At 56.2% G+C, this 15,673-nt stretch overlaps 1 protein-coding gene across 6 annotated transcripts in view; it reads right to left on the bottom strand.

The window, feature by feature from the left end:
- Window positions 1-15,673, bottom strand: part of IQGAP3 (IQ motif containing GTPase activating protein 3) — a 38,065-nt gene that overhangs the window by 14,641 nt on the left and 7,751 nt on the right. For all 6 annotated transcript variants that reach the window (XM_038543008.1, XM_038543007.1, XM_038543006.1 and 3 more), the window contains 18 exons: window positions 15,368-15,524; window positions 14,660-14,737; window positions 13,346-13,422; window positions 12,348-12,415; window positions 12,149-12,262; window positions 11,757-11,935; window positions 11,290-11,368; window positions 10,622-10,785; window positions 10,102-10,189; window positions 8,318-8,481; window positions 7,179-7,336; window positions 5,765-5,886; window positions 5,516-5,679; window positions 4,494-4,584; window positions 3,548-3,715; window positions 3,314-3,453; window positions 2,977-3,147; window positions 114-197 (listed from right to left, as the gene is read on the bottom strand). In XM_038543008.1, coding sequence (XP_038398936.1) covers window positions 114-197; window positions 2,977-3,147; window positions 3,314-3,453; window positions 3,548-3,715; window positions 4,494-4,584; window positions 5,516-5,679; window positions 5,765-5,886; window positions 7,179-7,336; window positions 8,318-8,481; window positions 10,102-10,189; window positions 10,622-10,785; window positions 11,290-11,368; window positions 11,757-11,935; window positions 12,149-12,262; window positions 12,348-12,415; window positions 13,346-13,422; window positions 14,660-14,737; window positions 15,368-15,524 — 2,266 coding nt within the window. The remainder of the gene's footprint in view (window positions 1-113; window positions 198-2,976; window positions 3,148-3,313; window positions 3,454-3,547; window positions 3,716-4,493; window positions 4,585-5,515; window positions 5,680-5,764; window positions 5,887-7,178; window positions 7,337-8,317; window positions 8,482-10,101; window positions 10,190-10,621; window positions 10,786-11,289; window positions 11,369-11,756; window positions 11,936-12,148; window positions 12,263-12,347; window positions 12,416-13,345; window positions 13,423-14,659; window positions 14,738-15,367; window positions 15,525-15,673) is intronic.

The raw sequence follows: 15,673 nt of genomic DNA, 5'->3' as shown, positions 1-15,673 counted from the left end.
AGCCCAGCTGTCTCCAGAGGTGGCGAGGTAAGAGGACTAACAATTGTTCCCAGGGGGCCCTCAGGAAATAGCACTGCCCACCCCCACCCCCCACCCCAAGCTGTGGCAGCTACCTTGATGACAGCATCCAAGTTTGCTCTGAAATACTGCAGACGTTCCAGGTATGTCTTCCGCTGCCTGTAACCCCGCCAGTGAGCCTGTGTGCCAGGAGAGAGGACAACCCCTGTTGGTCCCTGCTGGCCGGAGACCGTCTAGGGGAGCAGGGCAGAGGAGGCAGAGGGGAAACCTGTTCTCAGAGAACATCTACCCTCATGGGGAAACCAGATATCTGCACCAGCCAAGCATGCTCTCTGCCACTCTCCCTGGTCCCAGCACACACACATGCACACACAGCAATCAAACACATGCACTCAAGCTAACACCTCCTCATGAAAACCCAACGGTAAGACACAAGCTTAAAGATATTGGTGAGTCTCCACATATTCACCAACTTCACCAGAGCGTGCACTATATCCCCCCTCAATGTACTCACACGCTCCATTGTTCCTCACACACAGGGGCATGGGTGGAAGGCATGTACAGGTGCAGAATGGTGCACCTCTGCCAATGCCACGTGGGCTGCAGGCCACAGAGGCTCCCCTCGCCCACACTCCTGTTTGCCAAGCCAGCACCCCCTCCCACACCCGCCCATCCACCCTCCCTCCATGGTGCCCCGGCCCTGGCTGGTCCACGTGAAGGGCTAGAGTGACTGGCTTCTCTGTAACCACACCCTCTCTGGTCTCTAAAACGAACCCGAGGGCTTCCTTCCTCCCATTAGAGGCCTCTCCCCTTTCACAGAAGCTCATGTAGCTGTTTTCCTAAAGTATCACCTTGACTACAACTCTCAGCCCCAGCGCTTCCAGCTCTCAACCCATCTGACCCCACATGACTCTCCACTGGTTCCTTAGCGACTTGAGCCACATCAGACATTGCACTTTCTTCTCTGAACCTTTGTTTATGGCCTTTACCCTGATTCCCAGCCCTTTCTACCCCTGAAATCTTTCGTGTCATTTAGGACCCACGTGAAACATCTCCTGGATGCTCAGGCCTGGACAATTCTCCAGCACGGAATCCGTAATGGGCTGGTGTGTCCAGAGCATCTCCTTTTGACCAATTATCCCCCCAGCCCTTCCTAAAGCCAGCTCTCCTGGCTGGGCTCCACCCCTGGGGCTAACCCTGTCACTCTGTTGAGCCAGGATGTAAGAGGCAGTGTGCCCTCAGGACAGCAGCTGTCCCCCCTAGTCTGGAGACCAGAAAGACCCACCCCCCGCCTTCCCTCAGCACAGCTTCGTCTCCTTCTCCAGGGGCAGGCTGTCCCTCTGGACAGCTGCTGCGGTGAGGAGTGGAGGAGCCCCTCTCGGCTCTTCCCCCAGCAGCCCATACACAGCTCCCCCTTAGAGAAGAGGCCTTCCAGTCTGGACTGGTCAGAGGTCAGGACTTGATCTGAGGGTTCAGCTAGGCTCAGAGCTTCCAGGAGAGGTTCAAGTCTCAGCACACCCCAGCAGCCCCATTCCTGACTCTTCCCTACAGCTGGAGGACAGGTGGCCCGATGCTCTGGGCCACCTCTCCCTTTCCCTGGTTCCCAGGACCCAGGCCAGAGCCCATACAGCTCCAGCATTGGCAGCACATGTGCCCTCTAACCCCTTCCCCTCTCCCACTATTACTGTGGCTTTTCAGCTCTTTAATTTGGGTGTGAAATCCCAGCCCAGGCTCAAGATGGAGGAATCCTTATGATCAGACCACTAAATGCTAATCACTAAGGTTCTGCACTGAGTTCTGGGACTGACGCCCTGCAATTTAACATGTGATAATGGCTACCACCAGTGGAGTGCTCACTGCACCTAGCATTACATACTTTCTTGCTAAACCTGCACAATCAATGCGTCACTGTGATTAAGGAAACTGTGTTGGAGTAGGCTCAGGAGAGTTGCCCAAGGCCGTACGACCCAGAAGTACCAGGAGGCAAATTCCAGCCTCTGACTGTAAAGCTTGAGCCCTCCGTCACAAACCCACACACATGGTGACTCGGACTCCAGAGCCATGTGCCCATCCCTCCCACACGCCGCTCTTGGGGTTGCCTCTGTGTCCCCACCACCACAGCATCCACTGTCAGCCATTCCCTAGGTCCTGCCAGAGGAGATGTGGTCACTCCTCAGTGTGTCTCCCATCCATCTCCTGTCCTTGCCTTGGGCCAGGTGGCATCCTTGTATACCAGGTATGCAGTGTTCATTCAAAAGGAACTTCTCACACTTCTGCACAACCTGTAGGTCACATCTACCTGAGGAGGTCTCTGCTCAACTCCCATCTTTCCTGGCTTGTAAAATGGTTGGCGGAGGCACATCTTCCCAGTCACTTGTGGGTCCTGCCTCAAGGCCGCACTGGACCAGCCACAGGTCAGAATATGAATGGAAAGGGCTAGCAGGAGAGAAAAGACAAGGGCTCTTCCCCTTGTGGCTGGTCCACCCTTTCCTGTTTAGCCCCCAGGGTATCCTCTTCCTGTGTCCGATGCCCGATGGCTTACCAAATCTCACTCTTACCTCCCCGCAGGGAGTTGACAAAGCAGTTCTTGCCCTGGGGACAGTAACTGGCACCTGCCCATGTTCTTGCCTGCCAGCCAGGCACTGTTCAGATGCCACTGCCTTCCTTAATCCTCACGAGCACCCCATATGGAGCATGTCACAATGTTCATGTTCCCACTCTGCAGATGGGGACACTGGCTGAGAGTAAGTGCCTGTCGAGGTCACACAGCTAGCTACTTGTGGTGGAGCTGGGACTCAGACCCAGGCAATCTAGGCTCTACATGGCATGCTCATAACCCCTACTGTTCAGAGGCCAGAAGATCATCCTCACTCTACTCAGCACAAAGCAGGAAGGAAGGAAACCCTGAAGCTCAGATAAGCCCAGGCCCTGACAACTCTGAAGGCCAGAGCTTGCCACCTGGATCTTGATGACCGCTGGCAGCCAGGTCCTCAGAAAGTGGGACTGCTCAGCAAACTTCTCCCGGACAAGGAAGCCACGCAGACGGGCCTGGAACTGGATAATAAAGCCGACGTTGGCCTTCCAGAGCTGTTGGCGGTCATGGGCAGCGGTAACCTTGGTGATGGCTGACTGTGGAAGTGAGAGAGAGAACTTGTGGCACTCCAACGGGTGAGGCCTCTGCTGCAGGGAACTCTCTCCCTCCCCTACAGGGGTGCAGCCAGCACCCCAGCCAGCAGGAGCCTCTGCCACAGGGAGTCCCCTCTCTGGCCCTCTCCCTCACAGGGGCTCTGCCAACCTGGATCTCCTCCCGAGTCAGGTGGGACATATTAAGGCGACAGCCAGAGGGCCGCTCCCAGGTGCCCTGGAAGGTCTGCAGGTGGAAGTAGTAGGTAGAGCCATCCTTCATGTTGTGCTGGACCCAGAAAGCTGTGTCTCCTGAGCAGAAGCCAAGTAAGGAGAGAAGGCTCAGAGGAGGCCAAGAGGTGGCTGGGGCAGGCAGAGGAGCAGAGGGTGAGGCTGGAGCCATTACCTGGGTACCGCTTCCTTGCCATGGCACCTTCCAGGGCCCGCTGATAGCTGTCAGCACAGTTGGGAACCACCCCTCGGAGGGCCACAGTGGGGTTCCTTAGCACCTGCTCTGTCTGGGCTGCCTTGCCCTCCTTGATGGCCTGATTGATGGCGGCTACACCGAGAGCCACTGCCAGGGGCATGGGGAGGGAGTGGTTGGTCCTTACCCTTTCCCAAGTCCCTCCCATGGGCCCTGTCCTGTCCATGGGGGAGGGATTCAGGAAAAGGGGACACCAAACCCCCTATCTGATGGAAGGACAGGGAACCTCCTCGTGTGGATGTAGACAGATGAAAATAGCAGCATGTAGCTGTGCCTGGAGGGAAAAGCAGCAGTCAAGGAAGGCTTCCTGGAGGGAGGCATCATGGGGCCTGCTGGGCTGGGTTAAGAGGACAGCTCCAACGCTTGTACAGGAGTTCAAAAGCAGAATACAAACAGAGAACCTCAAGACGGTTTCTAAAGAAGAAAATAAAGTCCAAGAAGTGCAGCAGCTGGCTTCATGTCAGACAGGTGGACAAAGGGACTCCAGACACTATGGATCGACACAACCAGCACCCACACCAGCTGGTGTGGTTTCAGAAACGCTGGTGTGGGTGCACACTGATCCTGTCTGCTTGTCCTCAAAGCCAGAGCTGACATCGGGACCCCAAACTCCAGCTACCAGCACAAGACAGGACAGACCTTTGGCTACCACCTGATGTCACACGCTCACACTTCGGGGGCAAGTACCCGTGGAAAGGTGTGGTGTCGATGGAAGTAAGAGTGAACCGTGGGCCCTCAGCCCTCAAGACTCTCCTGCCCAGCTACTAGGAGAGCTATTGTCCAGGGAAGCAACGAGGCCCTGCTCTGGTTCTGGACCACCTCCCCACAGAGGGGGTGAGGAACCCACCTCCCCTGGACTGCCACATACTTCTCTGCGCAGCGTCTGTGTCCTGGTTGGCTCTAAGCACCTCCTGGCGGATCTCTTCCAGCCAGAGCACTGCCCCAGGGTCCCCTGTCGCCTAAGAAGTTGAGAGAGATGGCTCCAGGCTCAGCTGCCCAAGGACCAAGGTACAGGCAGGACAGCAGTGTCCACTCCTCCCACCTGCCGCATGCTGGCGTGGCCTTGTTGCTTCCTAGGGCTGCTGCCAGGCTCAGAAGGCTCTCTCCAGGCCTGCCTTCAGGCTGGCCAAGCATCAACTCAGCTTGGCCACAGCGCTCCCAGAATCCTCTTCCACCCTCCGAGCAACTCACTTTCCTGCCCTTGTGCCTCAGCGCCCCATTCCCCTGTGCCAACACACACCCTCCTTCTCAGGATGACCCCGACCCCAACCCCAACCTCCACCCTGTCTGGCCCATTCCTGCTCCGAATTATTCTACCAAACCAGGTGGGGCCTGGATTATACGCAACCATGGGTTGAGTGAGCCTGTGCCTGCCACATGGTCAGGCTGGTCCCCTCACCCTTATGGCTCACCTCACCCCAACCCCAGACTCTGCTCCCTCCTAACATTCATTAGCAGATGGAACTTTCTAGACAAACATTTGATCAAGCACTATGTTCCAGGCCACATTCTAAAGCACTTTCTCCTGAACCCACCACATTTGTAAGGCGCACAAACAATGCCCGGCAGAGGAAGAACCCAATCCTGCTGTCCTACTGTCTCCCTGAAGCCCTGACCCAGAGAGAAGTTCGATATCACCACACATCTGCAGGGGAGTAAACTGTGAGAGCCACGCACAGGGTCAACCCACCATAAGGCCCCATCATTCCCAGCATGCTGGCAGCTGGAGCTCAGGCTGGTGCCCCCCGCCCCATGGCCCCTCCTGCCTCCACCCCCAGAAGGAACTGGGTCATCAGACTGGGCCCTCCCAGGGTGCATCCTGGGCACAGCTCTACCCACGGGGGATGCTCTTCCTGCTCCGGCGACCAACCCAGACACTCCAGCCCTCACCTGGGCCTTCTGCCTCTTGGCTGCCACAAGGAGGAGATGATACCGAGGGGCGACAGCAAGGCTGACATTGTCCAGGCCAGCCGAGGGAAGCAGAAGGGCAGACAGAGTCTTCTTGGGGCTGCCCTGGTCCAGAGCCTCATTGATGAGGCTGACCGCAAGGATCTCTAGGAAAGACAGATCTAGGTGGGCAGAGGGCCTAGATGTACAGTCAGGGATGGGCTGCCCCCATCCACCCTGGACTCCACTCACGGTTGGTCTCTTCCTGGACCTGGGCATTGACTTGGTACACGGTGGCCTGCAGGTCATTCCAGCTCAGGGTGACCCCGTCTGGCATGCGCTCATGTCGCAGCTCCACCAGAGCATCAAAGTAACTGGCGGTGGGGGTGGGGGTGGGGTGGGGGGGGAAGTAGGTGAGCAGCAGGGACGACAGCAGCCAGAAGTCAGGGCAAGTCAGAACATGTTGCTTGGCTTCCCACTCATTACATTTTCCTGGTTCCCTTCTCACCTTGTTGGTCTTTCTTTCAAAGCCTGTGCTGGCTCCTCCCCACCCTCACAGCCGGAGCCTCCCACCGCTCTGTCTCCATATCTGATCCTGACCTCAGGGCTTGAGGTGCCATGTCCTAATGCCTCCCAGAGCACACCAGCTGCCTCCGCCCACCTGCCCAAGATTGCCCGATGAGCACCCACACCTGACCTCTCACACCTGACCCCCCAAACCACTGCCCCCCCAACAGCCTGAGTCTCCCAGTCCTACCCCTTTGGTCAACATTCACTCCAACCTCTGAGGACAAAGATCTTGATGTCACACCTGACCACTCTCTCAGCCCAGGTCCACGGGTCACAACCAACCACTCTCCCCCTCATAGCCCAGGTCCACACACAGCCAAATCCAGGCAGATCTGCTTTGGGAACAGATCCAAATCCGGACTCCCCTTCGCCACTTCAACAGCCACCACCCTTGGCCAAGAGTCCCTCACACTTGGCCTAGAGGCTGCCTCTGTCCACCCCAGAGCCTGTCCTCAGCACAGCAACCATAGTGAGCCTGGCAATGGTAGCTTGAATCGGCCTCTCTGCACTGCAACCTTCTCACTCAAAGGGAAAGCCACGGCTATGGTGTAGCTTACCCTGTCGCTCTCCTCGTGTTACCCTGCCTCATGACTTCCTGGCGTCCCTGGACACACCAAGTGCACAACTGGCTCTGGGCCTGTGCCCTGTATGGCCCCCTAGTAATCAGAGGCCCTGAGGTCTCTCCAAACCCCCTTACCAACAGGGCCTTCCATAACCCCCAGCATATCCTACCCTTTGTACCCTTGGCCCCTTCTGGTTTTGGTCATGGCTTGTCCCCCCTTTCGGTCCCCTTCCACTAGCACGTTGGTTGGATGAGAGCAGGAACTTCGCTTTGTTCACTGCTGTTTCCTAGTACCTGGGAAAGTACCTGACACTGGGTGGTACTCAGACCTCCACTAGGAAGCACACAACATGGAGGAAGAGGGGATGACTGAGCCCCCCACTCCCAGGATGAGCCACAGGCCAAGGAACTGCGGACAGACCCAGAGGGAGGCTGGGCCCAGGGGCAGGGCAGGCCCAGAAGGCTGGTCTCCAAGCAGAATGGAGTCTTGCCTCCACCTGCTTCCTCCTAGACAAGTGGTTAAACAGTTCTCACCGGTGAGCGTTCTCTCTTTCCACCTCGGCCAGGCCCGTGGTGGGGTTCACCAGGCTACTCCAGCAGCTGTCGCCATCGCCAGCCTCCAGGGCCCTGTTGATCAGGACCACAGCTGACAGCATTTCCATAGCCACAAAGAGCTCCTCATGGCCCAGCTCCTGCAACAGGAAGCTCCGATTCCCATGGGGCAGTGAAGGCTTGGGGCCACCGCCATCCTGCCCCCAAGGCTCCCCAACATCCCGGTCTCTATCCCAAGCCCCAGCGGATTCATTCACTCACTGACTAATTGTATCTGCTACCTGAGAACGAGCTCCCTGTGTGCCCAGTGTGTAAGCGCCTCACACATTTTCACTTGGCTTTATAACAAGCCAGTGGGGGGGGGGGAGGGCTATCAAAACCCCTCATTCACAGATGGGCCCACAGGAAGGGAAGTTAAACCTAGCCCCCCGGTTCCAGGGCCCACGCTTAACTGTGGCCCCCCTTCTGGTTCCTAGCCACACTGGGAAGTGTGCGAGGCCCTGGCTCCACTTCTCGGCCCAGGCTTCCCCCTTCCTAAACCCTAGCGTGTGCTGCTCTCCATGCCTGAGCACCATCCAGTCCTCCACAGACAGAAGATGGCCACCAAGAATTCCAGCAGCTGAGCTTACATGCCAGGCTCATCACTAATGCATACGGTGACTGTTGAATCCTCACAATCCCATGTGGTATGTTACTGCTCCCACTTCACATATGAGCTGAGGAGCAGACAAGTAACCTGCTTGCCTGAGGACACATGGCAAGGAGGCACAGAGCTGGAAGTTACCCCCACTTTGACATCCATGGGCAGGGTTCCTGTGTTTACCTGCTGGTACTTGCCTTCTGTGCCTCATACCACTTGCCACTGTGGAGACAGCGCCCTTCCTGAGGGCTATGCCCGGGGTCATGCTCTAAAATTCCCTGCTGTGGGTCTGATTCTTCACAGGTGTCCTCTCTTCTAGGAAGCCTTCCCAGACTTAGTCCCAGCTCTGGTCCTTCCATTCCCTAGTCTGAAGTCCTCTGTCCCTGACAACATCCACTTCTCCCTCCCTGCAACTATCTGGATCCCTCTGAGGGTGCTCTGCACTGACTGTCCTGGGCCCCCCATGGCTCCTGGGGCTCACCCCTCCCCGCTGCTGCTGGAGCGCCGTCAGCTCCTGTTGGTACACAGCCGAGGCAGAGGGATACACTGGAGGCAGCTGGGCTTCTGGGCACATCAGCTCCTTCACAGTATCGGCTGCCACTCCCTTCTGGATGGCTCTATTGATCCTGCACACGGCCTGGAACACTGCAGGGGAGGAGGGAGAGGCCTGTACAGGCTGGGCACCTGGGGCCCATCCTACTTTCCTGGCTAACCAGCTGCTACTAGGGGTCTCTGAGGGGTAATGGCTTTGCAACTGCTCCTTCAAAGTTGTTCTGCCTTGAGGCGGCTGGGTGGTGCAGTCAGTTAGCATCCAACTCTTGGTTTCAGCTCAGGTCATGATCTCAGAGTCGTGGGATCGAGCCTTGAGTCAGTGCTCAGCGGGGAGTCTGCTTGGGTCCTCTCCCGCTGCCCCCTCCTGTGCGTGGACACGCATGCTCTCTGTCTCTCAAATAAATAAATCTCAAAAAAACTACAACTACTCTGTCTTCTGCTAAATTCAAAATAAGTTTCTAAGTATTTAGGAGGAAGAAGTGCCAGGTCACTGTACAAAGCACTGGAAGAAGCAATTTGTCAGGCCTAGAGATCGGCAGCTTGGCAGGTAACAGAATGGCCGCCCTGGTGGAGATGACAAGACAGACAAGAGACTGTGGAGTGTAGCTAAGAACAGTCAGTCAAGGGGCCCCAGGGGCCAAATCCTGCTGACAGCAAGGAGGGATAAACAACCAGCCCCAAAGTGGAGCCATTTGGGTACAAAACGCAGGAGTAAGTGGGGCATGTGTGCATCTCAAATGCAAGGGCTTGTAAAATGCCAGGCAGATCTGGGTGCTGCCATCAAGGAGATAGATCTCCTGGGGAGAAATGAGGATATGAAGACCAGTCAGTCCATATCAGCGCTGCCTTCCCTCCCCCAGAACTCTGGCAGTTGGGAGAGGAGGGGTCCTGGTGGGAGAAGGAGGACGGAAGCAGTGGAGGCAGTGCTGGAGGATGCTGTCGCCCGCTCTTCATGGGTGACAGTGTGCAAGAAACAAAACCCAGACAACCAGGGGCCTGGCGGTGGGGCAGGCCAGGCTGCCGGGGAAGTGCAGCCTGTCTGGGCAGCTAGCAGGGGTGGAAGGGGGAGGGAGACCTGCAGGTCTCATCTGCCTCACTGAGCAGATGGGACCAAAGTTGAGGCTGAAGCACAGAGGAGCCCAGGAAGACCTGCAGATGTGCAGCAAAGACGTGAGCATCAGGCCTGTGCACTCCGGCAATGAGAGAGCTGAGCGACCACAAGCAGCTAGCGACTAGAACAGGGCTGGCGGCCCCGGGCTAGGGCTCGGGCCCCTGCACTCTGCGTGGCCTAGCTCCTGCTGTGGGTGGGCTGACCCCCAGGAAGAACACATCACCAACATGCTCTTCCAATAAAGAATTATATTTGTACACATCGATTTTTAAGGAGAACTGAGTGGGATCATGATTTTTTCTCTCATCTGGGAAATCGCTACATTTGAGAAGCCAATGGATTCAAGCAGGTTGAAAGTATCCACTTACAGGGACAGAGCCCCAGAGCCCCAGAGCCAGCAGGCAGGATGGACTGTTGTCACCCCAGAGCCTTCATGAACCTGTCATGTGCCTCTAGGCAGCCTGGGCCTGGGCATACAACCCCACACGAGGCTGGGGTTGCAAACTCCGATGGCACTCTGCACCACCCTGCATAGAAGCCAGTCAAGGGTCAGAGGCAGCAGTGATGGGCCCCATCCACACCTCAGCCTGGAGGTGACTTACTGGCTTGTTCCTCATCACCCTTCATGTTGGCTGTAACTACACCAGCTTGGACCTCCTCCTTTTCCAGAAGATCCAGCAGGCCCAACTCCTGGGGAGGGAAGGAATGAAACAGAAGGGAGTGCTGGGCCATGAACGCCTGTAGGAGCTGCCAACACACGCTCTCAGCTCCCCCCAACACCTTGCCTCAAGCCTCTGTCTCCTCCTTACCCAGCAGGCATTGAAATAACTACCCAGACAACACGGACATCACATCAGGGAGAAAGCCAACAGCCATGAAGACGGGACTGCCAAGCTGAGGCCCTTCTTTGCTAACAGGGGAGCCTGTCACTGCTCATCAGGCTACCCCTGGGTACCCCTCCACCCCAGTCAGTCTAGGCCACTAGGCTTTGGGGTGATGTAATCATTTACACACATAGTCAGCACTGACTGAATACCAGGAGGTGACAGAGGTGACGCCTATGGAAGAGGCTCACCCCCATCCCACAGCCGATTGAGCAGGTGGCAGGTAATAGAGCCTGACCTGCGCTTTCTGTTCTCTGTCTGAGCTCAGCTGTTCCAAGTACCAGTTGGTGAAGTCTTTCCTGACCCCTCGCAGGGCCAGGGCAGGGTCCAGAAGGGCCTCCAGCAAGGCGTCAGGGCTCTGTCTTTCTAGCGCATCATCAACAACTTCTAGAGCCGCATGGACTGCAAAAGACCAAGACTCCACAGTGGACAACGTGTGAAAGCCCAGCCCTATTCTTCCTGCCAGTCCAGAGCTCCCTCCACCCCACTCCAGTCCCAAATCCTCAGTGGGATCTCCACAGCCTTCCCACACAGGGTCCCTAGACCCTGAGGACATACTGCCCCAAACAGGCAGATGCCCCCTCCATCCTGAGCCTTCTAGCACTTCCTGCCACGTCCTCTCCTCCATCCATTTCTCACATCTCCTTTTTGAGGACCCTAGTCCAGTTGCCTTTGGAGCTGGAAGGCCTGCCCTTTGCCTCTACCCTCTCCACAGATCTCCATTCAAACAGAACTCCCTAGATGGGGACACCTCTCTAGACACATAGCCATAAAACAGTACACGTTGCTTTTTGCCTTGGATCATTCCCTGAGACAAGGGTTGGCCTAAGCAAGGCCATAGGGCCTCTGGGCTGAGAGCCACCCCCGAGAGCACCCCAAAGCCCTCCTGGCCCATCTCTCTTTTACCGTTGACGTGGTTGATGTTGCCCTGGATCTCAGCCTGAGTCAGGAAGCAGTCATACAGGTCCCAGCTCTCCCCGCCATCCTGCACAAAGAGTGAGACCTGGGAAACCAGCCCCATCTTCTCCTGCTCCTCCCTCCCTGACTATAAATTTTTCCTCCTCTGGGGCCTTCCCAGGCCAAAGGTCAGTGTGGTCAGAAGGAATCTGGAGAACCTAGGGCTCCAAGCTCACCTTCAGCATCTCCTGTCTGGTATCATCCTGTCCTGAACGTCCAGCCCCCAGAAGCCCTCTCCTGCCTTCTCCTCTGAATCCTCATTATCCTCCCAGGTGCCTCTCTCGTTTGTCTACGATAACCCATAAGCGACAGTTTCTCTTAGCAATTCTGGGGCGTGGTGACAGGACAGATAGGAGTCCTATCCCCTGGAGGGTTTTTAGGCCACCTGGCTCTTAGCACCTGAGGCTCCTCCTTACGTGGGTCTGGGCACTGGCAGCCTTCTCCGCCTTGGCCTGGGCCAGCAGCTCCTGGTAGATGGGTGCCAGAGGCTCTTGAAGATTCACCAGCAGAGCACTGGGATTCTGCAAGGCAGCCAGGGTATCCTTAACCACCCCTCGCTCCACAGCCTCGTTGATGGCAAGGACAGCTGCGTGGACTGGAAGGAGTGTGGAAACAAGGTCAGGGGGCCAGACAAACCCCAGGCCACTACAGTACAACCAGCCGCAGGCCAATGACATCAACCCCCTTTTCCATCCGGGAGGCCTGGCAGCCCTGCCAACAGATGGGAGGCATCCAGAATCCATCCGAGGCTCGGTGTCCTCCTATTCTCACTGAGCCCACCCCTTGCATGGTAGATCCCAGACCCTACCTGCAGCCTCATCCACCGACAGCTCATTGGCCAGAATTCCCCCAATCTTGCTGAAGGCAGGCAGCTGGAGGCCATATTTGGCCAGTTCAGAGGCCATGTTGCTGAGCTCCTCGGCTGCAAAGAGCACAGATGCCTTTCCTCAGAGCCAGAGTCCCCGAGACCATGCCCACATGAGCAGCTACGGAAGGAGGGGGCTCACCTGAGAATTTCACTTTCCCATACAGATCATGTATCTGAGGCGCCAGTCCCAGGCGGAAAAGGAAGAGACTGGAAGAGAAGGGAAGGCTTTGGGCCTCTTTATGGTGACACGCTGAACACGTAGGTCTGGACATGGGGACTTGGAATGTGGGGACTACTGTAGCTGCCCCCAAGGCCCTCCCATCCACAGGGAGCGACATTATTGGAAGCCAGCCCGAGATAAGTGCTACAGAAGATAAATGGGATGCTCAAGAGGTGGGGGGGATCAGGACCTCACAGAGAAGTGCACGTGGCAGGAGCAGGTCACCATTCAGAGACAGAGGGCATAGTAAGCAGAGACTGCAGGGCCAAGCACACCCATCCCCTTGAAAGGACATGGAACATAAAGTCAAGAAGAGGCAACATGGCTGACCAAGGAACGGGTTGGGTACTTTAAGGTTCAGCCAGCTTGTTGCCAAGGGCTGGCCATGGGTAGCACCACACAGCTGTCACCATTCAAACTAAATGACTTGCATGTGACACTCTTGATGGGTCCCGTTTTGATTCCTTTGTTCTCCAGTCACAAGCAGAAGACCCTTCCCTCCTCCTGCCCTTTCCTTCAGCCCCACAGGTCACAAGACAGACATATCCACAAACATGCACATCAGGGCCCCTGGGGGGCTCAGTTGGTGAAGCGTCTGCCTTGGGCTCAGGTCATGATCCAGGGGTCCTGGGATGGAGCCCCATGTTGGGCCCCCTGCTCAGCGGAAAGCCTGCTTTTCCCTCTGCCCTCTGCCCCTCCCTCTTGCTTGTGCACATGCACACGTGCTCTCTAATAAATAAAATCTTCTTTAAAAATGCACATAAATCTAAACACAACTACAAAAATCTGAAGTCTCACTCTCCTAAGAAGTGATCCTCATGGAGTACCCACCCCCCTTCCCACTCCAACATTTGTTACCGACCAATGGTTGCATCCACTGAGAGGAAACTCGATGACAAAAGTTTGGGGTCTCTCACCTAAGTGCATGGATGCAGTAGACCACCCGGGGCATGTTCTTCTTGTCATAGATGTCTGTGGTCTCCGGGAAGAAGGTCTGGAGGGGAAGCCAGCTGGTTACTGCCTTTGGACAGGTCATAGTACCAGCTACAGAGGGCTGGGCTGAGCAATGGTCTTTCTCTCCTACCTGGGTCTGTGCTCCTTTGTCGCTTGGGGCTTCTGGGTCAATCACCCCAGCTGTTTACAGCCAGCACTGCCCCCACACACTAAGTGTTACAGAAGGGCCCAGGGGCCACAGACTGAACCAAAGCCCAGCCATAGACACAGCCCCAGGCAGGGTTATCAAGGCTATAGGATGCAGGCCATATCCTCCAGGAGAAAGGGGCTCCCTACCCAGCCTATAGACAGAGCAAGCCCTTGCCCCTTGCCTTGGACTATCGCCCCACAGAGGGCCCATGAGGCACACACTGTCAAGGATCACAGAGGGGGTAGGGCATGCATCCCTGTCTCTAAGTCAGAGGCCTCTGATCAGCGGTAGCCTCTCAAAGAACCGAGTCCTCTGAAGCATGGTGTCCCACATTACCTGGGGACTATGATGGGTCTGACCCCAAAACTTCTTGGCTACTTTAGATTCATAAGAAGGACCAAATCTAGAGACTTAATGGTGTTCCAGTCTCACTGAGGACAGATGGCCTCTATTGCTCCTGCCTCCCACCAAGACTTTCTTTACTGCCGCCCCCTAGTCTCACAGTTCCCTGGAAGAAACCCTGTAGAGTCCTATCATGCCTTAACTTGTACTGCTCTTTACAATGCACAAAGGAGAACTGTGCAGATCATCTGGTCCTTCTGACAACCTTACCAGGCAGATAGGGCAGGGGTCACCATGCCCATTTTAGAACCAAGAAACACGAGGTCTAAAGAGTGAGAGAACATGCAACAGGTGTCCAGCAGGGGCCTTGAGCCTAGGCTTCTGAGTCCACCACTGAGGGATGCAGGCTATGGCATGCCCTTGCTTCATGCCATGAAACTCTGGTGGGAAGAAGGCTGGCTAATATGAGTCCATCTCCTGCACCACATGGGGGCTCACTAATGGGAACAACACAGCTTAGGTCAGGGAGCCTCCTCCTCCCTCCACATCCCTCATCCACAGGAAGGAGAGGCAGAGCCAAGGAGCATGGTTGAGAGATGGGCATCTGCAATCAAAATCCTCCAATAAAGCTAGTTTAAGAGACACATGGTGGGGGCAGAGGGCGCCAGAGAGACAAAGTGTGCATGTAGGGGTGAGGTGCTGGTGGAGAGTAAAGATGAACCCCAATCTTGAGGCCCAGTGTTACCGAAGGCAGGCCAACATGGGCTATTGCCGACAGCCAAAAGTTGATATTGTCGGTGTGCCGGAAGTGCAAGCCGGTTGCCTGAAAGGGAAGGAAAGAGATAAGAATCTATTTCCACAGTTCTTGGGGTTCCCTGTGGGCAGAGCCTAGAGCACAGCTCAGAGGTTTGAAGGCGGTGGGAGCCAGAGGACCCTGGTTTCCCATATTCTGTCCCCTAGCCCCTCAGGCCAGAGAAACACAGACAGAAACCACCAGGAATGACTGACACAGCAGGACATCTGAGAAGGTGGGATTAACAATCCAGGGAGGCTTCCTAGTAAAGAGGAGTTTGGAGGTGACACAGGAAGAGACAGGCTGGGTTGGTCCAGCACAGGGAAGGGGCAGCGGGCCCAGGGGTACCATCAGGGTGGCAAGGCCACAAGCCTCTGAGTGTCCACGTGGACAGAAAAGTCTGCTTAGAAGTGTCCTTCAGGGGCATCTCAGGGCCCACCTAGCAGGAGTCCCTTGCTGCTAAAGACAGCACACAGTGTCCGGCTGGGGGACACCCACCACTCCTGTGGGCCCCGTGCAGGTATTGCTAGCACCCCCTTTCATCCTCAAACATGTCCAGGCTTGGACAATAAATTATGTGGTCACCCTGCTCTCACAGCTTTGGGGAGAAGGGGAAGTTTGGGAAGAAGCAGCTGGAAGGTAGAACTCTCCCTTCCCTACCTGATACCGCAACTGCTCCGCATCATAGATCTTCTTCAAGGGAACCACAGCAGGTGCAAAACAGTGGCCCAGCTTGGCCAGCAATACTCCGTTCCGGAGGCTCTCCTCCAGCTCCACCGGGGAAGGAAGCTCCTCCTTCAGGCAGGCTTCCATCCAGCTGAAAGTGCAAGAGCAGGAGAGTGCCTGTCACCCGCCCCTCCCTGGGCAGAGAGGGGCCTTCAAGTCTTGCCTCAGCTCCTGCCCTACTCTCCACTCCCCTCTCTGCCCGTCTGGCTGTCCCCACCTGATCCCAAGCTGCCCCAAACA

This window comes from Canis lupus, chromosome 7 (genome assembly GCF_011100685.1).
Source record: "Canis lupus familiaris isolate Mischka breed German Shepherd chromosome 7, alternate assembly UU_Cfam_GSD_1.0, whole genome shotgun sequence".
In the NCBI taxonomy this organism is placed as follows: domain Eukaryota; kingdom Metazoa; phylum Chordata; class Mammalia; order Carnivora; family Canidae; genus Canis; species Canis lupus.
The sequence above is the reverse complement of the archived record's forward strand: the minus strand, read 5'-3'. Positions and strand labels throughout refer to the sequence as shown.